The sequence below is a fragment of the Bipolaris sorokiniana genome, assembly GCF_000338995.1.
Source record: "Bipolaris sorokiniana ND90Pr unplaced genomic scaffold COCSAscaffold_5, whole genome shotgun sequence".
NCBI lineage: Eukaryota > Fungi > Ascomycota > Dothideomycetes > Pleosporales > Pleosporaceae > Bipolaris > Bipolaris sorokiniana.
Window position 1 is genome coordinate 1,800,611 of NW_006911899.1, and position 24,704 is coordinate 1,825,314.

A 24,704-nucleotide genomic window follows, 5' to 3' on the forward strand; every position below is an offset into this window, starting at 1 on the left:
CAATTAAACAGCCGACGTTCTTTCATCCATTCAGACGCGGGGTCCAACATGTCCTAAAGTGGAAGAACGCCAAAAACATGCGTTCATGCGGTCATCTGCAGAAGAGCCTATTCCCGGGAAGTGGAGGAGGGGGGGGGAAAGGATCTAATTCCACGAACCGAACCTTGGTGTGACCACGATGTGGCTAGGAGCAAAAAGCGGGAATTAAGGCAAAGTTCGCTGGCATCTATTCCGATCTCCAGTATTAATCGTTGTTCACTTCCATACTTTTAGTGCTTGGTACCGCTTCGTTGTCTTCTTTTCGTCCAGTGTATCTTGCGCCGTAACCATGGACTTCACAAACGGCACCACCATAAACGATGTCAATGGCGTCAACAGACACGACGACGCCTCCCAGCGACCACTCAACATCACAGTATGTGGAGCAGGCATCGGCGGTCTGAGTGCAGCAATCTTCCTCCGACAACAAGGCCACACGGTGACTCTACTCGAAGCCTCGCGCTTCGCCAACGAACTCGGCGCCGCCGTACATCTCGCCCCCAATGCCAATGGCCTTCTACGCCGCATGGGTCTGAATCCCGAAGCGCGAGGCGCGGTCAGTTGCAAGCGGATGACGCAGATGCTCCCAAACGGCCGGGAACTCTTCAGTGTAGACTTGGAACAAAGCGCAGGACGGTGGCAGCACCCCTGGCAACTCGCCCACCGCGTGAGTCTACACAGCGAACTGAAGCGACTAGCTACATGCGAAGAAGGAAAAGGCAAACCAGCCGTGCTCAAGCTCCGCTCCAAAGTCGTCGATGTGGACCCCAAAGAAGGCACTGTTGTGCTGGAGAGCGGCGAAAGAATCCAAAGCGACATCATCGTCGGCGCAGACGGTGTCCATTCCAAAACCCGCCTGCGGATCCCAGGCGCAGAAAACATCAAGGTCTTCGGTAGTGGCAAGAGCGCATTCCGCTTCCTCTTCCCCCGCCAAAAAGCTCTAGACGACCCCGAGACACGCAAGTTTGCAGACAAAGAAGGGCATCTGGTCATGATTTTTGCTCGCGACAGGAGAGTAGTCGTGTACCCGACGTCTGACAATACACTTCTGAATTTCGTGTGCATTCATCCTACGTCTGAGAGCCAGATTGATGCGCAAGAGCCTGGAAGCAGTGATTGGCAAAATAAGGGAAACCTGGACAAGATGCTGGAGGTGTACAAAGATTTTGAGCCTGCGGTGCTCAAGCTGCTGGGTATGGCGGATGAAGAGACGCTCAAGGTGTGGGAGTTGCTAGATATGGAGCAGTTGCCTAGTTGGACAGAGGGGAAGTTGGTGTTGATAGGTGATGCTGCTCATCCTTTTACGCCGCGTAAGTTCAACCTTTCATCCCCTTCCAAACCTCTAGAAGAAGAAAACGAAATGAAAACTAACTCAATTTTTTTGACAACAATCAGACCAAGGCCAAGGCGCAGGTCAAGCAATCGAAGACGCCGCCTCCCTCGCCGTCATGCTTCCCCTAGGTGTACCCCCCTCGTCCATCCCCTCCCGCCTCAAACTCTACGAGCGCTGCCGCTACGACCGCGCCAGCACAATCCAAGAATACTCGCGAGTCGCGGGCAAAGATCTCGGCACCGGCCCACCCCTCGACACGACAAGATTCACAAACTACAATTTTGGCCACGACGAATGGCACTATTCCAGCCAGGTGCTGCGGAAATGGGAGTGGGAGAATAATAAGAGTCTACTGTGGAGAATGCCGACGGTGTTTGGGCCCATGCCGGGTCCCCGTCAGGACTTTTATGGGAGGCAGAGGGATGGAAGTACGGCGACGTTTTCGACGACGAGTGTCAAGGTGAGGACGAGTAGGACGGTGTTGGAGAATTTGCTGCCGCCGAGTGGCAAGTTCAAGTTTGCCAGTGCGGATACGACGGCGTATGCTACATTCGCAGTCACCCAGCTGGGGAATCTTGAGTGGTTGGGCGGACGGGGGTACAGTCATTTTGGGCTGTATGTTCATGGTATCGAGTACGTGAAGGAGGATGGGGATACGGTTGTGGGGACGTATTTGCCTGTGTTGTTCGAGAACCTTGCGGATCCGATTTTGAGTGGGAGGGAGGAACTCGGGTTTCCCAAGGTATTTGCTGATCTGACGGTGAGTAGGACGGACGACAAGTGCGTGTTGGAGGCGAGTTGGATGTCGTCGAAATTCTGCTCCTTGAAGCTCTCAGGGTTACAACAAGCTGGTACTGCAAACGGCGAGGCTCCGGCTGTCCAGCCAGAACCTCCTAGAGACGATGGCCTGCTGTTCCACAAGTACATACCCACTACTGCGAGTGCGGGTAGCAAGCAGCGCGGACAGGCTGATGTCGAGTACACTGCGTTCCTTCCGGGTGACGAGGAAAGCAAGGCGGTGGAGAAGAAGATTGAGCAGACGCTGACTGCCTCGACGGCCGAGATTGCGTTTGACGCACTTGACTGGAAAGCACTACCCACACTACACCACATTGTCGAGAGGTTACAGGAGATACCCGTGTACGGGGTTGTCGAGGCAAAGATTGTGCAAGGAACTGGGGTAAGCGATGTAAGGTCAGCCCAGAAGCTTGCATAGACACAGATACACATGTACATACATACACTGTTAGTTTTTCTGTAGTTACCAGTACCTTTGTTCGTCCCCATCACCACATATCAAATCACCAACTCCCCTACAATTTGTACTACCTTTCATTCTTTCGTCTACAGAAGGATTGCCAATATTTGCTACTACATGCTTGTCCTCAGAAAGCCAAGTGTATAAATGGGGAGGGGTATTACCAAGGTGCCATCTATCAAATGCCATACAAAAACACCATACGACCATGACGATGCAAAAATGTACATATGAAATTTGTAAAAGAAAGGAAAAGACAGTAAGAAAAAGGGTAGGCGGATAAACAACAGAGAAAAAAAAATCCACATATTGTTCCCAAATAAATGAAACAAAAAGAACTACGATCCGTCTAGTATAATCCGCCAGGGACGCCCCAATTTCGTTTCCCTAGCGTCTGGAAACATAAAAAGTCCCGTATTGTAGTGCCGAGATGCTTTGCCGAATATTCTTGATTCGCATCGCCATTAAAGATGCCACAGACTCTATATCAGTCTTATTCTTTTTCAGCGAAGCCTCCCCAAGTGTAGAGTAGAGAAGAGAAAGAAAGAAGAAAAGAAACTACTAGCAAGGTACGCAAGGCGAGTTCTACCCAGTAGTCGCGCCCAGGCCATCGCAAAGCCTCTTTCTCCATTGTCCACAAACGTCCTCGAATCCATCCAGCACGTCTGCACATGCACGTTTGGCTTCCCTCTCTTTGAGCCGCCGGTCCCAGTCTCCATGTTCAATATACTCCTGTGCCTCCTTTGCTTGTTCATTGTCGCGTTTCCAGTCCTGTAATTGTTCTTTACTAACTTTGAGCCTACGGGTGGCATTCATGGTGGTTTGCCGGGACATGTGTAGCGTGTCGCTTACGTTTGCGAGATGTTGCAGGAGCTCGCGGCTCGAGTGTGTGAGATGGGAGAGGGCGACGAGTGGCTCAGTGGAAGAATGGGGTAGCAGGTCCAGTGTTGATTGTATGATTGGCAAAAGTTCCTCGATGGTGTCTAGGTCGGGCATGATAGGTCGTGGACCCGAGAAGGAGGCGGCTAGAGATGTTAGGGTACGGGACTGGTGGGTTAGGTGTGTTGTGAGAGCATCGTGAGCTGTTTTAAGTCTGTTTTTTTTCTCTCTGTTAGCATAAATCATTCAAAAAGGAAAGGGACAAAGCTACCTTGTGGATCCGTTCTCTATAGCAATCTGGCTGCCCAAGTCTCGTAGTTGCTCCGTCACTCGCTTGACCACCTCGTCTGACGGGCTGCCATTCTCTTCCATGCCCCGCCGTGCCAGGCTTTCAATAGCTGCCATTCTCGACTCGAGCGCCGGTGATATGCCCTCGTTGTCCAGGTCCGAGTCATCGCCATAGTCGGAGCCGTCGTACAACGATTTTTGCCTATTATGCTTTTTTGACTTTGCAGCCGAGGCTGGGCTGAGGCCAGTGGGAGGAGAGTCTTGCATGGCCACACCACTATCACGCACACCGTTGAGACTGGCTACGCTGTCGATGCCATATGAGCCGTCATGCTCGATGGCGGTGCCGATGGCCGCGAGGTCGCCGTGCGACTCGTCTATGTCCTCACCGTAGTCGCCGTCTATGGCCTCGTCATCGTCGTCCCATATTTCGCCCAGCTCGTCGGCCAGGTTTCCGAGACCATTGCCGTCTATGGCGCCGTCAAAGTTGTGTGCAGAGGCGTCGTCAAAGTCGTGCGACGAGCGCGGGGTTATGGGCGAGTAGCCGGAAGAGCGTCGGTTGAAGGATTGGCGCCTGGAAGAGTTGTTGTGGGACATGTCCAGGCTGTCGGGGTGTCGACGGTGCGAGGATAGAGGACGGTGAGTCGGTGTGTCTGGTGGAGAGGACATGGCGCTACGGGTGGGTGGATCAAGGGCCAGATGGGAATGCGCCGAACGCGTCCGAGGATCGTGAAGTCGCTGGTCAAGGAAAGGTGGACCGCATTAGGAGAGCCCAATCGGGGTTCAACCGAGCGTGATCAAGGAGCGCAATGCGCCTCTGTCGCGCAGCACTGGCAGCCGAGGGCTCGATGTGGCCCAACCTCGTGCAAGCAACAGCGGTGCGTGCTGAGCAGGAGTTGCAAAAGGAGAGGTGCGTGGCGGGGTAGCGGCGTGTGGACAGTGACTGGTACCCCTAAACTTGAGGTTGCGGGCTCGGCTGTGGTTGCGCAACTGCAGCCTCGATGCAAGGTACCGGCGGTGCTGCGAGGGGGGATGGATGGCCACTGGCGGCACTTGGCGGTACGGTATCTTTCTATGTATATGTGTGAGTGCAGAGCGGGAGAACAGGCGCAACACTGATAAACAGTCAAACAACAAAGCCGATGTGGTTGCACAGCAGGTCCCCTCGCACAGTGTTTAGTTGCCGCTTGTTGCCCTGCCTGCTCGGGATTGGCCTGTCAGAAAATGACGGTCCCTCGCAAAGGAGAGAAGGTATGGGTATCCTTGTCATATGCAAACCACGCCCACAGCCAGCACACATCGACACAGGACTATACACCTCACTTGACCATCTAATTCTGCAAATGTGGGTGTCAAAACAATGGATGCAGCTGCCGGCTCGAGGCTCGTATTGAAAGATGCCCACGTCCCCTCCTCTATCCCAGCCCGGTCCCTGCGTGCATCCCTACAGCATACATACACACAAATCCCATGACCCTGTCGTCAACCACATGGCCATCGCCTACCACGATGCTAGCCTGGAAAACATACACCTTCGCAGGCTCCAAAACGCCTTTTCCCCCTTTCAAAGCCATACCATGCTCCTGCAAGGTGCTGCCATGTAGTCACCCAGAAAACCGTGCCCAAGAACGCCTGCAATGCCTACCCGAATGCCGCTGAAACAATCATCGCTTGTTTGCAACTACTGCGCTGCTTTGGTCTGGTCCAGCGTCGCCAGCTGCTTCTTGAGCTGCGTGAAGAAGTCCTGTCCCGTTGTCATGAGATGCGGCATGGTGCCTGCGTCGAATCAGTATTCCATGTCCGCATACTTGCTATACATAAGCGCCTCACCGCCTTTGCCCCATGCTCCGCTGCTCCTGTTCGACACCGAGTCACCCGGGACCTTGTGATATACCGCTGGTTGGTCTACAAGGCTAATGTTAGCACTACTAGGGCATATGCGTGGAAAACTACGTGGCTCGTACTGGCGGTACTCTCGAGGTATTCTATACTTTGGTTAGCCCTGGGCTGTGACTTGTACATTGGCGAACATACTCTTCTTGAGGAATTCCTTGACCTCGTTGGCATTGAAGTCCTTTACAGGCACATGGTGCTCGGGCTGGGCCTGAGCTTGTGCAGCTGGCGCAGTAGGACCCGAGGCTTTTGCCTGCTTGGTTCCCCAGACATTGCCCGCAGGTGCGGCGGCCATGGACTGCGGCCGGCCACCAGCGTCCTTGGTGGGGGTGCTTGCGCCTGAGTTACGGTTGGCTTGACCCTGCCGTCGCCAGCTGTGAGGCATGCGTCAGTTGTGTGCAGCAAGGCGGGTGGGCGCTCCTCTGGACCTACCGATTCTCACCAGGACCACTCATCTTGGATGCGGAGAAATGGCAGAGGCGAGGAGGGGCCGAGTGGTAGATATAAAATGCTGGAAGCTCTGCAATCGCTCTTGCAGCGCGCGAACGATGTCTGTGCTGCAGCAAACGGGCCCAATGAGGGTGCTAGATGCGACTACACCTGTGACTTTTCCCGACCAACTCACTACTGCTAGCCGCTTCAAGAGCCACTGCGACACTATTTCCACAGATTCGCGAACGAGTGGATGGCGATTTACGGAGCTGCCCAATCTGCGCCAATGTGCTGTACATCACGTGCCCCGCCCTCCAATCGAAATGCCCACCGCCCATCGTGACAACACACCAACAACAGGGTTCAAGACACCACGGCGAACCCACGGTAACAGCTTCTAGTCAATGGGCCACGTTTTCGTCTCCGTTCTTTCCCCCATGCTTGGCCGCCCTTGACTCGTGCCCGGTACAAGCACAATGACGGCATGCCATTGTGATGGGCAAGACACGATGCCACGCAATCTCACCGACAGCTCCGCTCAAATCCCATGAGGAAGAGAACGGTGGACAAGACAAGGCAACGCGTATCGTGCTAAGAATGCATGTCATCCGGTCTCGTAGAAAAAAAGCAAAGGCAAACGTTCGAGTTATCGCTCACGGTGCTGTCACCGACTTTTGACAAAGACCAGGGTCCCCAGATATGTGCATGGAACCTCACTGACAAGAACCCTCCATTGTCCCAACTAGCTTTCCCACCTTTTTGTCAGCGACAACTCTCACAAACCAATCCTCATACGCTAATACGTAGTAAAAAAAACAGCCTCTTGTGGCTAGGCTCAGATTCCATTCCATTTATTAATAAGATGTATTTTGTGCATGCCAGTCCCCATGCCGTCCTACCAAGGCACCAGGCCATCAACATTCATTCCATAACATGATACAACGCCGTAAACTCGAGGCGTGAGGGAATGCAGCAATGCATATTACAAACACACTAGGCTGACGCAGCGGCACCTTCGGTATTGTCTCCGCCATTGCCACCGCCAGTCAGATTTGCTAGGAAATCGTGATATCGAAACACCTCTCCTCTGCCCAGACCTTTGCCTCCCTTTCCAAAGGCTCTTCGCCCGCTGAAACCCTCAACTACCATGTTGATCTCCCGTTCGGTAAGAAGCGTCTCTCCTGGCTGCGGTGCCGTGTGCAGCAGGGCATCTTTCAGCTCTGCCAAGTCAATCTGCCCGTCGTCATTGTCATCGAATGCCTCAAAAGCTGCGCTCAGCTCGCTCTGGTGCGAGAGGTTGCCCAGAAGATCGGATAGTGTTGTCAGGTAGTTGGCCAGATTGATGGATTGTGCGCCGTTGAAGTATGTCGAGAGCTGGGACGGGGTCGCAGAGAGACCGAGCTGGGACAGCATATCAGCCACATCTGCAGCATTTACATGGCCATCATCGTCGCGGTCCATGACACTAAACGACTCTCGCATGCTGTGTAGGAGGGGCGGCGGCAGTTTGGAAAGGGCGTCACTCGAAGCCATTCGCCGGATGGTCGGTGGCCGGGCTGCCAATCGCCCGGGTGAAGGCTCGCGCGAGCGTGCAGGTGAGCGTGCGGGTGAGGGTGCTGGTGAGAGGTGTGCGAACCGATCTACATGAACCTCTGCTGGCTTCTCAATTGGCCTCTCCATCGGCTTGACAGGGTCAACAGGCGGCGACTGTTTGCGGAAGGAAAGAGGTGCCGGCGTGTCGTCCTTGGCGGTGCCCTCGAACATGGCAGCAATGGACGCCGTGCTCAGAGGGCGTCCGGTGCCTTGGGCCGTGGGTGGTGGTGCATTGCGCGTGGGCGAGACATGGCGGCCAGGCGAAGCGGGTGGTTCAGGCGTGCCTGATCTTGTGCGCGTGTGCAGCCATGGCGGAGGATTTTGTGATACGGGCCCGGTAGCAGTGGCGGGGGCAGCAGCAGCAGCAGCGGTTGGGCGGAGGTTTGCTTGCGAGGGGGTGTTGGGCGTGTCTTTGGGCTTCAGAGGAGAGCTGTTTGGCGTCGAGGGCCGTAGAGTCGAGGGTGAGGCTTCTCGGATGGAGCCCGGGCGGCGGAAGGGCGACTGGCGGGCGTTGTTGAAGGACAGCGGCGAGGGCTTGTAGGGCGTGGGCGTGGTCGAGTCCATGAGCGCGTGGTATGTGCATGTGTCTGTGTTGGGGGCTGGAGGGCGTCAATATAGTATCCTAACGTCGTCGCATAGTGGTGACGGCGCTTGTTGACCGTGGCTGGTGTTTTGCGGCGGCAGCGTGGCCTAGCAACCAGACCAGACCAGGCGTGCGCTGGGGACTAGGCAATCGATAAGCCCGCCGGCCCCAGCAGATGCAGTTAGCCCGTACGTCGATAACTAGATATTATTATAACCTTATGTATGGACTACACATGTACGTACGTATCGACTCTTGTAAGTACGCTTCCTACTCGCGAATGCACTCCGGCGGTGGGATGCGTGCACCTGCACTGTCGCCCACCCCAGCGCCATTGAGCCCGCACCTCGTGTCCCCTTCGCCCTCTCCTTCGCCCCGACTGGCTGCCGCCATGGTCGTGAGGGTGACATTGGTTTCGGACCATCTGTGGCATTGGCCCCCCTAACGCTAGCGCCTGTAGATCTATAGGGAATGCAAGCAACCAGGGCCCCATACATAGTACAGCAGAGGGAGAACGAACACTCATGGCCGAAGTCATATCACAACGACCAGGCGGTCCCAGTCCTGCCCAGCCCTTGACTCTGCAACGCCAGCCTTCCTTCTCCTCCTTCCCGCCCTCGCGCTCACCATCTACCCGCAATGGCCACTACCCCAAATCCCGCTCCCCGCAGCCCCCCATGCTGCGCGAGGGCGAGGAGAACGACTCAACCCAGTCGGAGCGCGACGACCCCTTCCGCCACCTCTCCGCCATGTCCCACGCAAGAGCTGGCATGAAGCTGCGCCCCCAGTATCCCGCCGATGCCATCGAGAATCATGTCGAGTACATACTCGTCGCCTCGTTTGACATTGACCGCGGCTCCATCATGGAGCACCAGTATCCCGCCGCCATAAGCGGTGACGAGACCATGTTAGCCGAGCTCATGCTGCCAGATCAGGCCCACGTCCGGAGCCAGGATTGGACCATTTTCTTTCTGCACAAGGACACGACCGTCGACGAGGAGGAGCGCGAAGCACGGAGAGAGCGCAGGCGACGGAGAAAGCGGCGCAAGGACGGCCTAGAAGACGACAATGACAATGCGACTGCCCCCGCCGAAGAGCGCAAGGACCGCGACAGCGACAACGAACCCGAGGCCGATGATGATGATGACGAAGACGACGACGACGACACAGAAAGCGAGGGTGGGCCGGATCCAGATGGGCCACCCTTGGTCTACGTCCTGAATCTGGTCAACACCAAGCAGGACAACACCGTGAAGAGGTAAGGCGGCCCTAATAACTTGCGACAAACGAGCTTACCAGACACTAACTCTGCACAGAGGTGCCATTGTGAAAGCCATGGCCATATGCACTCGCCATCCTTTTCTGCACATATACAAGCCCCTGTTGCTATTGGCTCTCGAGGAGTATTTCAGGGCGCCAGTCCTAGAAACACTTGCCTCGCTCTACAATGCCCTCAACTCCATGGATCTGTCACTCTTGCCGAAACTGTCTCACCTTGAAAGCTTTGTGCTAGGCGCCAGCGATGCAAAGGACATGTTCGTAGAGAAATTTGAGCTAATGGTCCGCCACCGGAAGAAGCAGGATGCAGCAAAAGAGGCGGACGAAACTACATCGGATCCTCAATCTAAGAGAAAAGTATATACCATTCCCCGGGACACGCACGAGTTTGAGTCAAAGATCGATTACAACGGCATACCCGTGCCTGTCAAAATACCAACTTCCCTGAGTCCGGAAACCGTGGGCGACTTTTCCCTTATCAAACTCATACAGACCTTCTCCACCCCTCACACAACCCAACCGCAGCCATTCGCCTTGCACCCGCATCTGACAACGAGCGGCGCATTCACGCATCCAATCATTGTCCTTGTCAATGCTCTCTTAACCCAGAAGCGCATCATCTTCATCGGACACAATCGCCCTTCAGGCGAAGTTGCAGAGGCTGTGCTGGCAGCATGCGCCCTGGCCTCTGGCGGTATACTGCGCGGCTTTGTGCGACACGCGTTCCCATACACCGATCTTACCAAAGTAGACGACCTACTCAAAGTGCCTGGCTTTATCGCTGGCGTTACCAATCCTGCATTTTCCTACAAGCCAGAGTGGTGGGACCTGTTATGTGACCTCCCTACTGGTCGCATGAAGATTAGCAATCGAATCGAGTCAGCCTCGCCCACAGAAGGATCGTTATTTTTCCAGCAGCAAGGCCTCCCTTTGAACGGACTAAGTGGACAATCCGGCCTTGATAGTAAGGGTGGTGGTATTGATCCTACGGGTGACAATCAGTTTATGGACAGACTTCTCGAGAGCATTGCCAACCGTCATGGAGAAAACGCGATTCGAGCAAAATGGCGCTCGTGGGTGCTCAAATTCACCCGCATCGCAGCCGCCTTTGAGGAAACCGTCTACGGGGCGTCAGCATTGTACATTGGCGCTCACGACACGGAAACCGGTGCATATGGCGTTTCTGGGCATGGCTACGTCTGGTCAGATGAAGGTTCCAAGTTGCGCGAACTTGCAGCAAATGTTCATCGAATCGAAGGCTGGCGCAACACCAGAAGTTACTATAGCTACATCCAGGATATTGCAAAGGGCTGGGGCAAGAGGCCAGTGCGCGGCCTCGACATGCACCATCAGCATGACAAACTGCGATGTCTGAAGCTCACCCATGATCAATCAGCAGCTATCTATCTTGCACTTGCGCGGTGCGTGGAAGAAGCGGGTTCATCCAGCGGGAGCACCAGTGCTTCGTCGACCGACCTTTCATCAATGGCACAGTCGCTTAACATCACCAACGAGTCCGCAAGGAGAGTAAATGCCCAATTACAATACGATACCGTTCTCCAGCTGCTCTGCGTTATACCCGATGCCGGCCTCTTCTACCTTAGTCTCGGTCTTTTCCACCCCAGACAGGATGTCCGCATGGCAGTCGTCAAGTTACTGGAGCGAATCATGGATCACTCTGCTGGTCGACACTACTGGGGCCAGTTGGGACGTTTTGCCAAACTAGCATTTTTCAGAGTAAAGAGGGAGGAGGCGCAGAAGTAGATATACTGGCAAGTTTTTGGAGTTGGATTGAATGAATGATAACTGGCCTGTGTCGCAGGGTCGACTTAATGCAATGACAAGAGTAATCTGAATGAATGAAACGAGTACTACATATGTTTGCGCTTTGTCAACAGTGAGCATCTGCATTCGACATGAATCTCTCTCTTCGCACATGAGGACTCATGATTGACGTCCGCTTCTGTGTAACGAGATGCTCCGCGCAATAACACGCTGTACATGTCTAGTTCTCTGCAAAGACATCTTCTTGACTAGCTAGGCATTTAATGGTTTGTGTTAGCTGATACGGGCTATATACAGTATGTTGGCTCAGAAACCAGTACAGTAGTTAACTACGGAGAAATTAATCTTAATACAAGAATAGTCTTTGATATATAGGGTTTGCTTTAAGTTTTGGAGGGGAGAAATCTGTACTCTTAACCTTACAGATTCCTTAGCATCGTGGTAAAAGAATTTTAGTATCTCGAAGAAAACCTACTGCGCAAGCCCTCCCTAGCTAGGTATACTGTGTGCTATGTGCACGCTCAGTGTGGAAGGGTGAACGTGACACTAGTACGTGAAGGGCTGGCGTGGGCGGTTCCTGGATCAGGCAACTGCTCAGCCTCAGCCCCGACAACAAAAAGAGGAGCCCACAGTGCCCCTCCATCCTCATCACACTTCAGAACCGTTGTCCGTCATTTGTTATAGACATCAATGGAGGTTGCCGGTCTAACACTCAGTGCTGTCGCACTGGCAACGCTATTCAACACCTGCGTCGAATGCTTCGAGACTTTTTCCCAAGGGAGAAACCTAGAGAAGGACTTCAGCTACCTTCTCATCAGGCTGGACTTTGAAAGAACACAATTACTATTGTGGGGAAACTCAAGCGGCATTCTCAAGATCGAGAAAGAGGATCGACATGTCAGGTTGGCAGACCCGACGGTTTCCAAGCTTGTTGAAGATGCGCTAGGTGCAATCAAAACTCTTCTCTCGGATGCCAGTTTATTGCAACAGCGTTATGGCGTCAAATTCAGTACCGCAACCTCGGCAAAGAAACAGTCAATATCAGCAAATTTACTTAGTACGAACAGCATGAATTTGTTTCGCACCTCATGATCCAGGTTCTGTACTCGAGCAGCTCAAGCTTTACCAGACCGAAGTGCCCTTAGCACAGCTTCAAAAGCACGCTGGGCGGTTCATGATAAATCAAAATTCACGGAACTACTGGAGAAGTTGTCAACTCTTGTGGAAAAACTACACATGCTCATTCCAGTACCGGATTCTCAACATGACGATCTGGAAAATGACCTTGCTGCAATACTTGACATATCACAGTTGAGACTCGTGGAGGTGGCATTGCAGTCCTCAAGTCCAAGGGGTAAAGCCCTGTCCAGAGTTGCAAGTGTTATCATTTCGAACTCGGAGATTGGTACCATCGACCGACGGACTGTTGTTGATTGGCTTCAGGATACTACTCAATGGATCAATGAGCCAAATGATACAAATGTCTCATCTACATCAACGCAGACAGGTGGACGTAAGTGTATTCCAGTAGATTGTAAAGCAAGACTAACATGTTACAAGGTCTGAGTTTGGAAGGGAAACTAGGATATCTGTCATTGAACACCGAAAAGTCATTGTACTTTGTAAACACTCCTGAGTGCCGGAATCTTGCGACATCAAAACCTTGTCCAACCATTGTTCCATATGAGAGACTGCATCTCGCAGCTAATAACACATTCCATGCCAGGGGACTCCAACCATTGCGCTTCCTGTTCCCAAAATTGGCAAGATGCGAAAATTTTCAGCCCGACAGCTATGTCGAGTTATTTGAGGGTCTACAAAGAAGTTCATACGAAGTACAAGAAGTAACCATCCGGAGAATTAACCAAATGCTCCCATTTGGCTTCATCTACATTCACACAAGCCCGTGCCAGTGCGCAATCCAGACGGCAGTGGAAATAGCTCAACAATTGGATAATGAACACATCACGGCCATGGTACGTGTAGATGACAGGATTTCTAGCTCCTGTTTTCCCAATCTTGCAGACCGTATCGTAGTGCTTCAATCAATGCTTGCATATCTCGATACACTGGAGCCATTTTCAGCGTCACTATGGAGATTTTTGGATCGAACGTGGCTTGACCAGAGACTCTATACTCTAGAAAGCGACGTCGCTCCTGATGACTCTTTAGCCATGTCCAACACAACAGAAATATTTTCGGGGGACAACTTTCCGGGTCCTTTCGCTGGCTTAATTATTGTTGGAGAAGTTGACTTTTGCACATCACTGCTCCAAGCTGAACCCTTTCCATGGACGCCGAGATTCCCAAGAGCGTGCGAGATTTATGAAATCACTCGCATTCATACGGAATACAGACGCAAGTACGTTGGCAGATTCGTTGCGCGCCCGCCTATTATAAATCCCAATGTGACATTGCCGCAACAACAGGCATCAGAGGCCCCGAATCCTGATATCGAGAGACCAAAATCACAACCGGGTAAACGATCTGCCTCCCCACTGACACCTGGAACTGGGAAACGACCAGTGACCCAGCTGGTAACATCTGATCGTGGAAGTGTAGCGTCTGATTCTTTGTATGGCTAGACACAACCATCCGAACAAAAAAAACTCCCCCCCCCCCCAAAAATCTCTTAGAGAATACCATATCCGGTATATCCAGCACCAGTAGATTTGAGTATTCAAAACACGCCCCATATCGCTTACAAGGTCCGGGCGTTTGTATTTGACATCTTTCTCCCTTAGAAAACCCAGCCCGCGATCCGCCCGATGCACACAAATCGAGTCTAGAAGGAAAATTCTCCGTCCGGGGCCCACACCAAGGAAGGAAACCCGATTGAATCGGAGGCATTGGAGACGCGCGCGGAAGTGGAGCCGCGATTTGGGGGGGGGGGGGGGGGGGCGTGTAGATTGACCGGAACAAAACTTCCGAAGTAAATTAGTCGAGAAGAAAGAAAGAAAGAAAAAAAAGAGGTGCTCTGTGGGTAAACTTTTTTTCATTAAATTGCTCTTTGATTTGTTTATATATTTTTTATACATATCAGTTTATTGTTGTTTTACACTCATTATTCCCGTAATAGACTGTTACGCTCACATGCTACACAAAATGCGACATGTCATCCCCCTTTTACCTTGGTGGTGATGGAGGGTGGTTTGCGCAATTTTGTTTCTCACAGCGGCTGCATGCATGCTAGACTGTACAATCGCTGATGGAAGCCAAAATGTTTCTAGCTTGATTCGATGGCCGATGCTGAGACTGGGGGTTCCCTTGTTGCAAAAGTGGGGCGGAAGATGCTACCGTGCTCGGGTCTCGAGTTTCCTTTCTATCCGAGCTTGGGTGAGTGGAGATGCGCATAAAGTGTGATCCTACAATCATTGACTTGGCTGGGTTATTTGTATATCTTGCTGTTTGGGTTGGAGAGGTTGATTCCAAACACTGAGTGCTTTATGGCTGGGTTCTGGGTCATGGATGCAACTTCAATGTTGAGTCGCAACCTTTTAAGTGTTCATGCTTGTTTTTTTCTGATGTGCCGCTGTTTTGCCGCGAGCTAGTAGTAATGGTGTTCGCGCAAGCCACGATTGAACCAGTTTGGTGGACGCCTGAGATGCAGCTATTTAAGTCCGGCAGTTGCAACAGGGATTTAGTAATCATATATCTTGTTTTCTTGGTTTATAGTGTGAAGCTTGTCTTGACCACGAAATATGCGACTACTCTTGGGCCTGATCTGGCAATTCCTTCGATGACGCGAATGCTCGTATAACCCCTTATGTTTCTTACAAAAAAGCCACGTGTAGCAAGGGATCGCATGGTATGGTGGATGTGGCTGAGTGCTGATCCACTGTTGGGGATGACCTAGTTGACAATAGATAGGAGGGGCAATGCGGCCTGTTTGTAGACCAGCAAAAAAGATAGCATGCTGTTACAGAAAGCGGACTCCTGCAATAGAACGGGCAACACTCGGCATAAAGCTTCGAAACGCTAAGAGCAGTGGTTGTAGCACGTGGCAGGGGGTTACAACGCCAGTAACCGATTGATGGTTCGATAGTTGCAAGAACGGAGATATTCGCAATTCTCCTCCCATATGTAGTGCCCGGGGCTATGAACACATGGCCGTGCTCTGTTTCGCGCACAGCGCCACAGCTTAGATCCGGCGTTGGGGCTTTGGAAAGTTGGAGCTAGCGATATGCTATTAGAGCCTTAGATACCAAACAGGGATGGACTTGAGTCGTCACCAAGCCACAAACCTTAGTGACACGCGGCAAAGATGCCAATTGAGTAAAACAGCAGGAATCATCGTCCCAGAATAGCAAAGACTGCCATGTCCCACCTTATTAGACATGCCCAATCAGAATATCACAGCGCTGACTACCTTTTCAATTGGCATTTGATCTGCAGTATCAGGAGATCGATTGTCCGAGCTCTAACTGGACTCTTAGATATTCGTATCGACGGGACATTAGAAATACGAGAACTCGGTGTCTTTGGGCCTGTGCCCCATACCATGGCAATTGTCTTGATGAATGACATTCCGATACAAAGCAGGAAACGGAGGAAAAGAGTCATGAAGTTAGTGACCCACATCGATGTTTGGTCAGGGCGGTTGAAGGGGCCGACCGAGAGTTCGAGAGCTATCATGTATGCCGGCCAGATTGGACAGTTCCTTGCATTAAAGTTTGGCATGCTATTAGAGTTCATCAAATCGAGATGATGATTGGCGCATAGCTCGTAGATCGCTGCAGGGCTCCGATTGACCGGCTTTGGTGTGGGGCTTATGGCTTGGCGAGAGGCGTGTTCCTATCGTCCAACATAGTAGCTGCCGCTATTAATCCACTCCACCAGCCTGTGAAAACAACGTTTCAAGGAATTTGGTACATTTACTCCACAGTTTCAGGACTGCAGGTGGCTTCGCCGCTGCTGGCCGGCTCTTGAATATCGAATTCGAGGGTGCTCATGCCTACGCCAACCGTACTTATCTTGCACCCAGTAGCGGTGACAAGAGCTTCTCCGGCACCAATAAGCACGTTCAGATAGGTTCGGATGTTTCTGCACTGGGATGATTATCTGCGTGGTGTACTATAGATAGTGTGGCCTCAGGTAGATGGGATCATGGCAAATCAGCAACATGCAGTCTCTTTCTCACCGGTATAACTATAGCAAGTATCAACAATCAAGCCATAGCAGTGGACAAGATACCAAAAAGCTGGGCTATATCAAGGAAGAACATGGAATCTACTGACAAGGAAGCGCTTCTCGTCATCTGGTTTCATCCTGTGCGGGGAGTTTTTCCCTTAAATACAACCCCAATGGAGCGCCGAATCGGGCCGCCCCAAGAGTCCAAGTGCCACGCGAGCTCCACATGCTACGTGACACTGTTTCCCTGACTGCAGTCTGTGCTCCGTTGTGTGCCGTAGCTAACAAAGGACCCATATGTCATGTTTGAAACCCGGCTGGCCAGCCAGCCAGCCAGCCAACCAACATAATACTGAGGCCCGGATCCTAGAGCTACTCGTTTTCCCTGGTCCTTTTCCCTTCTTCGCGACCGATCGTATCCCCAAACCGAAGCCTATAGGTACCATTGTGCCTGCATGCCTTGCATGCACGTTCCGTCCGGTCTTCAGTAATCCAGAATGCAGCTGCCGCCAGCGTCGGTCGTACTGAGCTGGCCGACCCCCAACTATGACGACCCAGTCACGCGAGGGCCAGCACTTATCATAGTCAACTCGGTCTTCATAACACTGACATTTCTGATTGTGGCTGCGCGACTATATACACGGATTGTAATCAAAAGATGGTTTGGCGTTGACGACGTCTTCATCTTGCTCGCGCTTGTAAGCAGTGTTTCCTTAAAACCCTATTCTCTCTTAACATATTGCAGTTGTTCGCAGTGTGCCTCACAATTGTTGTCCTCTTGGCAAACAAGTCGTACGGATGGGATAGGTAAGTGGACCACATGAATGAGGATCTCAAGAAATACTTTCTGACTTGATCACTATAGACATGTGTGGGACATACCAATTTCCAATTTTGTTCCAACATACAAAATCGCCATGACAGCCAAGGTGGTCTTCACAGCAGCAGCATCATTCACAAGGCTCTCTCTACATTGCTTCTACTACCGTCTGGTCTCTGATTCAGGAAAATCGTGAGTCATTACTTGTAATGTATTTCATTTGCCGAGTACGCATGCTAACACAGGCTTTGCTTTAGATGGTTTAGGTGGCTGGTCCACTTCAACGTTTTCTACACAATCTCCTGCTTTGTGTCATTTACCTGCATCGCGATATTCTTTTGTGTGCCCATCAGCAATTACTGGACTCTTGGCGCGCCAGCAGAGACCTGCCTGAATGAAGCAGATGCGACTCTGATTGTTGGAATAATCAACTGTGTTGCAGATCTCCTGACGACAGTGACACCTATCCCTTTGGTCATGGGCGTAAGTTCCAGTTCACTAATGCAACACAATAAATGCTAAAATCTCCAAGCTTCAAATGCCTCTCCATCAACGTCTAGCAGTGGCCTTTTTCTTTGGTATGGGTTTCATAGTGACTGCTGCTGGCATCGTGCGAACTTGGTTCATATATCGAAGTCTTTACAACGAATGGGATCAAACATGGTACGCATATCCACTATGGATTGCAGCTGCCGTGGAGATTGATCTGGGAGTGGTAAGCACGTGTGATTAAATAGGTGTACAAGGCTAACCAAGAATAGATGTGCGCATCAGCTCCCGTTCTCAAGCCACTGCTCGCGAAGATACCCTGGAGTCTGTCCGGAGCGCTGACAGGAGGTTTATCTTTCAAGAAATCATCACTACACACCTCTAAAACGCTTACGACCAGTCAATCAGCAGCCTTCATGTCAAAGCGAAGATCCACCGCTCCTCAAAGCGTGCCAGAGCTTATGTATGACAAAGGTCATAGTTACGAGATGAAAAACTGGGAGGATGCGGGAACAAGACATTCGAACACCGATTTAGAAAGAGGCTCCCAAGAGACGGGTTCCGAAGACGAGGAAAGGCCAAAGAATGGCACGACGCGTTGGCTAGAAAAACTTCGAACAAAAACTACATCGACAAGGAATAGTGAGGACATGACTATTACCTTAACTAGCCAAGTGGAGCTCAAGAGCGAACCTGCAGCATTGCGCGATGGTTCTGCGAGCCGATACAGGTCGTTTCACGAGAATCATATGCCACTTGACGAGAATCATATGCCGCTTCCACCATCGAGACCTGGACGAGCTGCGTCGACCAACGACCAAATAAGACAATCCAATAGTAGGATATGACAGCGGTAGAGCAAAATAAACTCATATATCCAGCATTGACTGCATTGAATTCTGTCGTTATATATTTAATGCAGTTTGCACACTGTTGCAGCTACAATATACTAATTTTAACACAGTAATACTCAAATGATAGTTTTGCAAGATGGAAACTAAGGATTCTCAACATACCTTGATAACATAAAACGGTCCGATTTTACGCCATAGGAAGCGCAATGAAAGTGGTATTCGTTCCGAGAGAATGACGGCAGTCTAGCCAATATGTACATTGTACTATCGGGAGATGACCAAGATGGCGGTCGAGACCTCCGCATAATGCGCAAAGGCATGAGATGCACAAAGGGACCCACACATACCTCGGTACGCACCTCATGGACATATGCTCGAGGTCCAAGATGTCCTACAGCCAGCCGGAATTCTAACTCACCACAGAAAGATTACTGGGCAACTGTCACCTACGCTTTTTGTTGTCCACGACGCCCATATGATCAAATACAGAATACACACATATCCCTCGATAGGTGTCAAGAGAATCTACTACTCCTTTATGTAAACGTGCTTACGCTCGTTGCGCTGACAGTTTTGGCCGCACCCACCTGTCATCCGCATCACCCCGTTCTAATGAAACGGGCACAGCCCTCTTTACAACCCCCCCCCCTCCCCCCCAAAAAAAAAACAACAACATGCCATCTTGAGCTCTTCATCATCTAGTGCATGAAAATGATGGCGTCACACAGCGTCTGATGAAGAGTTTGGGGCATTCGTATTCTCGGTACCTGAAGTTTACCCGCTTTGTGCCAAAGAAAGAAAAACTTCGGCCCTTGAGCAGCTACTGAGATTTGCAACACGAAAAATTCCAACGGGAGAAAACTCTGTACTGAAATCAAAATAATGAACGAAGAGTCACAAATGCGTGTTTTACTCTTTTTTATTTTTAGTTAGTGGTTTACCTCGTTGCTGCGATACGTACGTACGGATAGGTCTGGTTCCACTGGTGGGAATTTTGCAAGGCTGGAGGGTGTATAAGTACTAGAACGAACAATCAATAATTCAAAGTTGAGCGCCTCCCAAATACAGTAAAGGGTGTGTGCAGCCCCCCAGTTCACGTGCCAGTGTTGCACATGTAAGGTGTGTATTGTGATTGGGTAGGTTGCCCTTGGTATGCTGGTTCGTCTGGGGCACATCGGGCCATCAGACTGCCGATGCACGTTACCAAGCTTTGCTCCGCTTCGTCTTGTGTTCGCTTTGCCGGCTTTTGGCAAAGCTTGTTTATTTATTCCGGCGCTATGATGCGCATCCACCGTGTTCCCCCGCATGGATGTTACTGGAGTAGAGGGGTAATCAAGTCACGAATAGGCTGATGTTACAGGACACTAGTCTTACGTGATGTGAGCACTGCGTTTCTGTTGGAGGGAAAATAGTGGGTAGTTGCATTGTTGCAATGTAAAATGGTACATGCTCTGGGTAATTATAGGTACAGAAAAATGAGACCACTATAGATAAATATAAGTAATGTAGCTCGTGGAAATCCAGAGGAAGACAGAGGACTTGGTTTTGCATTTTTCTTCATATTCCAAACACCATGTCTTCACGATCGCTTCTCGTTGCGCTTGGGCTTGCAGCCACAGGTTCATTGGTTCATGCAGGGCCTTGTGACATTTACGCCAAAGGCAACACGCCATGCATTGCCGCACACGCCACCACTCGTGCTCTATACAATGCATACAGTGGCCCGCTCTACCAAGTCAAGCGTGGCTCAGACGGTGCCACAACTGACATTGCTCCACTGTCCGCCGGCGGTGTTGCCAACGCAGCTGCTCAAGACAAGTTCTGTGCCAATACGACATGTCTCATTTCCATCATCTACGACCAATCTGGCAAAGGAAACCATCTCACACAAGCGCCGCCAGGCGCTTTCAAAGGCCCAGATGTCGGAGGCTACGACAATCTTGCAAGTGCTATCGGTGCACCTGTTTCGCTCAACGGCAAAAAGGCATATGGCGTCTTCGTTTCACCTGGAACCGGGTACCGCAATAACAACGTAAAAGGCTCAGCTGTGAAAGACCAGCCGCAAGGCATATACGCCGTTCTGGACGGTACACATTACAATGGCGGCTGCTGTTTCGACTATGGCAATGCTGAGACGAACAACCTCGACACTGGTAAGACATCAACTCCTGACATTCTTTAGATGTAATTCAACTGACCACCTGAAACAGGCAATGGCCATATGGAAACCATCTACTTTGGCGACAACACCGTCTGGGGCAGCGGTGCCGGCAACGGCCCCTGGGTCATGGCGGACTTAGAAAACGGCCTCTTCTCCGGCGCAAACCCAAAGAAAAACACTCAAAACCCGTCTGTCTCAAATCGCTTCCTAACGACCATCGTCAAGGGTAAGCCCGGCGTCTGGGCCATCCGCGCCGGAGACGCCACCACAGGCGGACTCTCAACATACTACAACGGCTCGCGCCCAAGTGTGTCGGGCTACAACCCCATGAGCAAAGAAGGCGCCATTATCCTTGGTATCGGCGGCGACAACAGCAACGGCGCACAGGGAACCTTCACCGAGGGCGCAATGACGTACGGGTATCCCAGCGACGCAATCGAAAACGAGGTCCAGGCGAATCTTGTTGCAGCTGGATACTCCACGGGACGTGGATTGATGACCAGTGGACCCGCATACACCGTTGGGTCCAGTGTATCTCTCAGGGCCACAACAGCTGGCTACACGGACCGCTACCTCGCACACTCCGGGGCAACAGTGAATACGCAAGTCGTGTCGTCGTCGAGCACTGCTCTGCTCAAGCGCCAGGCGAGCTGGATTGTTCGCGCTGGCTTCACGAATAGCGAATGCTTTGCCTTCGAGTCAAAGGATACGGCTGGAAGCTTTCTTCGCCACGCGAATTTCGTGATGCAAGTTAATGCTAATGATGGATCCAAGGGGTTCAAGGAGGATGCGACGTTTTGTCCTCAGGCGGGTCTTACGGGTAAGGGTAGCTCTATTAGGACTTGGGCGTACCCGACGAGGTGGATTCGCCATTTTAACAATGTCGGGTACATTTCGAGCAATGGTGGTGTCAAGGAGTTTGATAATGCCAGTTCGTTCAACGACGATATCACCTGGCTTGTCGAGAGTGCCCTGGCTTGAGGGAACTGGGTGATAGGTGGTATGTTCTCATGTATATATAAATGACTCTGAGGTATATATAAGTTGTGTTTGTCAGAATATATTGATGAATAGTATGTTCTTATGTATACATGGATGGGATTGCCTCTAGTGTATAAGCTGGATTTGTTAGCAAATATAAGAATACCAGAGTATTCTACTTTGCTTCTGTGAAATTGTCTCACTTGCCTGGGACCATATAACCCATGAATAGAAGCGGGCATTATATCATATGATATATGAACACAATAAATCAACATCCAGTCCACACCCTGCATATGAACATTGAACAAGTTTTGTTTAAGCTACTGGTACAAGTTATAGTACTGGCTATCAAGACTGCTTACAAAAAAGACCCGACATCGCCTAGTCTATGGCTAAATCTAGGGGATATACACATCAACAGGGCTGGGAATAACAGAAAGAAGAAGATCCTTTTAGTCAATGAGCAGACTGTTCAGGCGAGCCTCAGTGGCAATAACGTCCAAGGCCTGCTTGACCTCGAGGACTCTTCTGCATTCCGCCAACCAGTCTTTGCTTAGTACCTTTGCCCATCCTTGTAGACTATTCATTTCTCGTGCAGCAGCATCTAGGTCGCCCTCTTCAAGGAGAACCTCTGTGCGTGCGAGAGTAGCTTCCACGTCACCACCAACGGCGAGACCAGACTTCTTAAACAGAACCTTGGACATGGCGAGCGAGGCGAGGTGAGAAGCGACACCTGCGTCTTCGGGCAGAAGAGCAGCTTTCCTGACTTCTGCGGCAACGCGACGGAAGCGGTCAATCAGGAGAGCGGAGCTGGGAATACCGCGTTGGTAGGCAGCAGGGTTAATACTGGCAATGGCAGCGCTGACAACAGGGTCATCTTCAGCGATCTCCTTGAGAGCGGCCAGCTCAGTGACAAAGGGCTTGGGGACGATCTGAGACTCGAGTGCAGACCTTACAGCCTCGACAGCAACGACAAGATGCTGTGTCTTGAGGTTAGCATCGATAACGCTGTTCCACTCAGCCGTCAACTTCTCCAACTCGTGCACCGAAGACGAGAGCTCGTTAAGTTTGCCCAGGCGACCTTCGCGCTCAGCCTCAACACGCTCCTTAACAGTGGCAGTGAAAGCCTTTTGCATGCTGATGCTCTGCTCGAGGAGCTGGTTCTTGAGCTTCTGCTCATAAACCTTTTGGGCTACTTGCAGCTCAGACTGCAGCCTCTCTTTGTAGCCTTGGGACAGACGTTCGCGCTCGTTTTCGAATTCCTCCTTGAACTGAGCTTCCTGGGTCTGCATTTGGTGGTCGAGGCGCTGGACGAGTTCCTTGGCGGCCTGCTCAAATTCGGCGTGGGCCGCCTTGACCTTGTCCTCGGACTCCTTTTCGAGATTTGCCTTCATCAAGTTGATATCGGCAACTACCTTGGCAAGGTCGCCCTTGGCTTTGTCGAGGGTCGAGTTGTACTTTCCACCGTTGGACTCGTCTGCGTTGACGACGGTGATGATGTCATTGACAATCTTGACGACATCCTGGACAACGGGCTCGGTGGCAGCGGGGACGTTAAGGTGGTCAAGCGGGGCAACAGCCTTGGAAGTGGCTTCTTGCTTGGGCTCTGGCTTCTTTTCCCGAGACTCGACCTTGGGCTGCTGTCCACTCGACTCGACCTTGTCGACCTTGTTGTTGTCGGCAACAGCACTCAGATGCGGGCCTGTACCGGCGAGATCGCTGCTGTTCTCCTTGACCGGGCGGGCAGTCAGGCCGCTGTTTCCAGGAATGGTAACCTTGTTCTCTCCCGAGATCTGGGGGTGCAACCGGGGGTCGCCAGCACGGCCGGGGAAACGCTTCCTGAACTCGCGCTCCTCAAAGTAGGCGACGGCGTCCTCTCCGTAGGGAATGTACTCTGTGAAGAAGTCGTGGAAGTTGTCCGAGACGAGCGAGTAGTAGACACCGCCAGCGTATCCCAGACCCGAGAGGATGGCAAGGCGGAGGAGGAAGCCACGGAGGAACCGCCTCTTCTTCTTCTTCGGCTTTGGCTGGACGGGGTCCGGTGCCACACTGGCCGTGCCTGGCCCTGTGGGGGGAGTCGTCTTGGGGGCGGTGGTGGGAGCATCACGCGATGCGCCGGCAGCGGCGATGGAGCTGTCTGGGGCAGGCGGGGGTTTTGGCACGTCCGAAGGGGGGATGATGTTTGTGTCGTTGGCGGGGCTGGATGGGCTTAGTGAAGGCTCCGTCGTGGGTGCCGGGTTGGGGACGGTCGTCTCGCCCAGACTCTTCTTATCATCGGCGTAGAAGCGTCTGGCGACATGCCATTGCGGGCGGGCGTGGCAGGCCAATGGCCTGGCAGCTGGACGGGCCCGAAGAATGGAGGCGCGCAGCATGGTGGGCTGCCTCCGGATGGCGGGGATGGGGATGTTGATGGGCGGGTGATGGTCGTTGAGCCAGTGCCAAAGTCGGCCTGCGAAGATTTGGAGCTTCTGCCGACGACACACGTCAGGGCGCACGGACACGGGCAGGCATCCTCACCATCACTTCCACTGTCACTACACTACCACCAATATCACCACCATCACAACATCATCATCATCTCGCCTCGTCTTTGGACGCTGCTGACAAACGCCATGTTTGTGGTGCCACCTTCGCGTGAGCTCATACAAACACTACGGCGTGTCCGCCCAGCTGCCATGCTCGTGTTGCTACTGCTGCTGTCCATGGTGCACCACACGTTTGATATATGCTAACCTCCCTTCGTCTCCTTTCCTTCTTCTTCTCCATCTTCCCTGCCTTTCATCCCATCTCTCCTTTTACCTCTCACTACCACTGTCAGCTCTTCGGCCCCAATCTGAAACTCGGCGAGTGAGCACAGCCTTCGCGTCACCACCTTGCAACGTCATCAGATCACCTTCATCACAAG

At 51.9% G+C, this 24,704-nt stretch overlaps 9 protein-coding genes across 9 annotated transcripts; 5 read left to right on the forward strand and 4 right to left on the reverse strand.

The window, feature by feature from the left end:
- Positions 1-253: 253 nt before the first annotated feature.
- On the forward strand, positions 254-2,777 carry COCSADRAFT_189599 (uncharacterized protein; the record flags this gene model as incomplete). The annotated part of the gene is made up of 3 exons (XM_007700753.1): positions 254-1,349; positions 1,435-2,552; positions 2,634-2,777. Exons 1-3 carry the CDS (start codon positions 329-331, stop codon positions 2,775-2,777), a joined length of 2,283 nt encoding a protein of 760 aa, XP_007698943.1. The 5' UTR covers positions 254-328.
- A 160-nt stretch (positions 2,778-2,937) lies between these two features.
- COCSADRAFT_311064 (uncharacterized protein) lies at positions 2,938-4,649 on the reverse strand. The gene is made up of 2 exons (XM_007700754.1): positions 3,781-4,649; positions 2,938-3,723 (listed from the first exon to the last, which is right to left on the reverse strand). The coding sequence occupies exons 1-2, from the start codon at positions 4,464-4,466 to the stop codon at positions 3,216-3,218; spliced, it is 1,194 nt and encodes a 397-aa protein (XP_007698944.1). The 5' UTR covers positions 4,467-4,649; the 3' UTR covers positions 2,938-3,215.
- A 402-nt stretch (positions 4,650-5,051) lies between these two features.
- On the reverse strand, positions 5,052-6,356 carry COCSADRAFT_35887 (uncharacterized protein). The gene is made up of 5 exons (XM_007700235.1): positions 6,123-6,356; positions 5,832-6,064; positions 5,762-5,782; positions 5,628-5,702; positions 5,052-5,573 (listed from the first exon to the last, which is right to left on the reverse strand). The coding sequence occupies exons 1-5, from the start codon at positions 6,143-6,145 to the stop codon at positions 5,479-5,481; spliced, it is 447 nt and encodes a 148-aa protein (XP_007698425.1). The 5' UTR covers positions 6,146-6,356; the 3' UTR covers positions 5,052-5,478.
- Positions 6,357-6,935: 579 nt separating this feature from the next.
- Positions 6,936-8,528, reverse strand: COCSADRAFT_35888 (uncharacterized protein). Its single transcript, XM_007700236.1, has one exon. It carries the CDS (start codon positions 8,277-8,279, stop codon positions 7,116-7,118), a length of 1,164 nt encoding a protein of 387 aa, XP_007698426.1. The 5' UTR covers positions 8,280-8,528; the 3' UTR covers positions 6,936-7,115.
- A 447-nt stretch (positions 8,529-8,975) lies between these two features.
- Positions 8,976-11,340, forward strand: COCSADRAFT_86837 (uncharacterized protein; the record flags this gene model as incomplete). Its single annotated transcript, XM_007700755.1, has 2 exons — positions 8,976-9,556; positions 9,615-11,340. 2 exons carry the CDS (start codon positions 8,976-8,978, stop codon positions 11,338-11,340), a joined length of 2,307 nt encoding a protein of 768 aa, XP_007698945.1.
- A 682-nt stretch (positions 11,341-12,022) lies between these two features.
- On the forward strand, positions 12,023-12,453 carry COCSADRAFT_355341 (uncharacterized protein; the record flags this gene model as incomplete). The annotated part of the gene is made up of 1 exon (XM_007700756.1): positions 12,023-12,453. The coding sequence occupies exon 1, from the start codon at positions 12,052-12,054 to the stop codon at positions 12,451-12,453; it is 402 nt and encodes a 133-aa protein (XP_007698946.1). The 5' UTR covers positions 12,023-12,051.
- A 4,535-nt stretch (positions 12,454-16,988) lies between these two features.
- On the forward strand, positions 16,989-18,648 carry COCSADRAFT_86419 (uncharacterized protein; the record flags this gene model as incomplete). Its single annotated transcript, XM_007700757.1, has 6 exons — positions 16,989-17,111; positions 17,237-17,298; positions 17,357-17,503; positions 17,569-17,794; positions 17,844-18,026; positions 18,073-18,648. 6 exons carry the CDS (start codon positions 16,989-16,991, stop codon positions 18,646-18,648), a joined length of 1,317 nt encoding a protein of 438 aa, XP_007698947.1.
- Positions 18,649-20,227: 1,579 nt separating this feature from the next.
- Positions 20,228-22,030, forward strand: COCSADRAFT_355348 (carbohydrate-binding module family 42 protein; the record flags this gene model as incomplete). The annotated part of the gene is made up of 2 exons (XM_007700758.1): positions 20,228-20,807; positions 20,865-22,030. 2 exons carry the CDS (start codon positions 20,228-20,230, stop codon positions 21,794-21,796), a joined length of 1,512 nt encoding a protein of 503 aa, XP_007698948.1. The 3' UTR covers positions 21,797-22,030.
- On the reverse strand, positions 21,995-24,244 carry COCSADRAFT_140375 (uncharacterized protein). The gene has a single exon (XM_007700759.1). It carries the CDS (start codon positions 24,169-24,171, stop codon positions 22,252-22,254), a length of 1,920 nt encoding a protein of 639 aa, XP_007698949.1. The 5' UTR covers positions 24,172-24,244; the 3' UTR covers positions 21,995-22,251.
- Between the last annotated feature and the right edge of the window lie 460 nt (positions 24,245-24,704).

Excerpts from the sequence above, each read along its gene's own strand:
- COCSADRAFT_35887 (XM_007700235.1), bottom strand. The coding sequence starts at position 6,145 with ATGAGTGGTCCTGGTGAGAATCG. Across the intron at positions 6,065-6,122 it reads AGTGGTCCTGGTGAGAATCG|CTGGCGACGGCAGGGTCAAG; the intron begins GTAGGTCCAGAG and ends CATGCCTCACAG. Across the intron at positions 5,783-5,831 it reads CAAGGAATTCCTCAAGAAGA|AATACCTCGAGAGTACCGCC; the intron begins GTATGTTCGCCA and ends ACCAAAGTATAG.
- COCSADRAFT_35888 (XM_007700236.1), bottom strand. The coding sequence starts at position 8,279 with ATGGACTCGACCACGCCCACGCCCTACAAGCCCTCGCCGCTGTCCTTC.
- COCSADRAFT_140375 (XM_007700759.1), bottom strand. The coding sequence starts at position 24,171 with ATGCTGCGCGCCTCCATTCTTCGGGCCCGTCCAGCTGCCAGGCCATTG.
- COCSADRAFT_311064 (XM_007700754.1), bottom strand. The coding sequence starts at position 4,466 with ATGTCCTCTCCACCAGACACACCGACTCACCGTCCTCTATCCTCGCAC. Across the intron at positions 3,724-3,780 it reads ATAGAGAACGGATCCACAAG|ACTTAAAACAGCTCACGATG; the intron begins GTAGCTTTGTCC and ends GAAAAAAAACAG.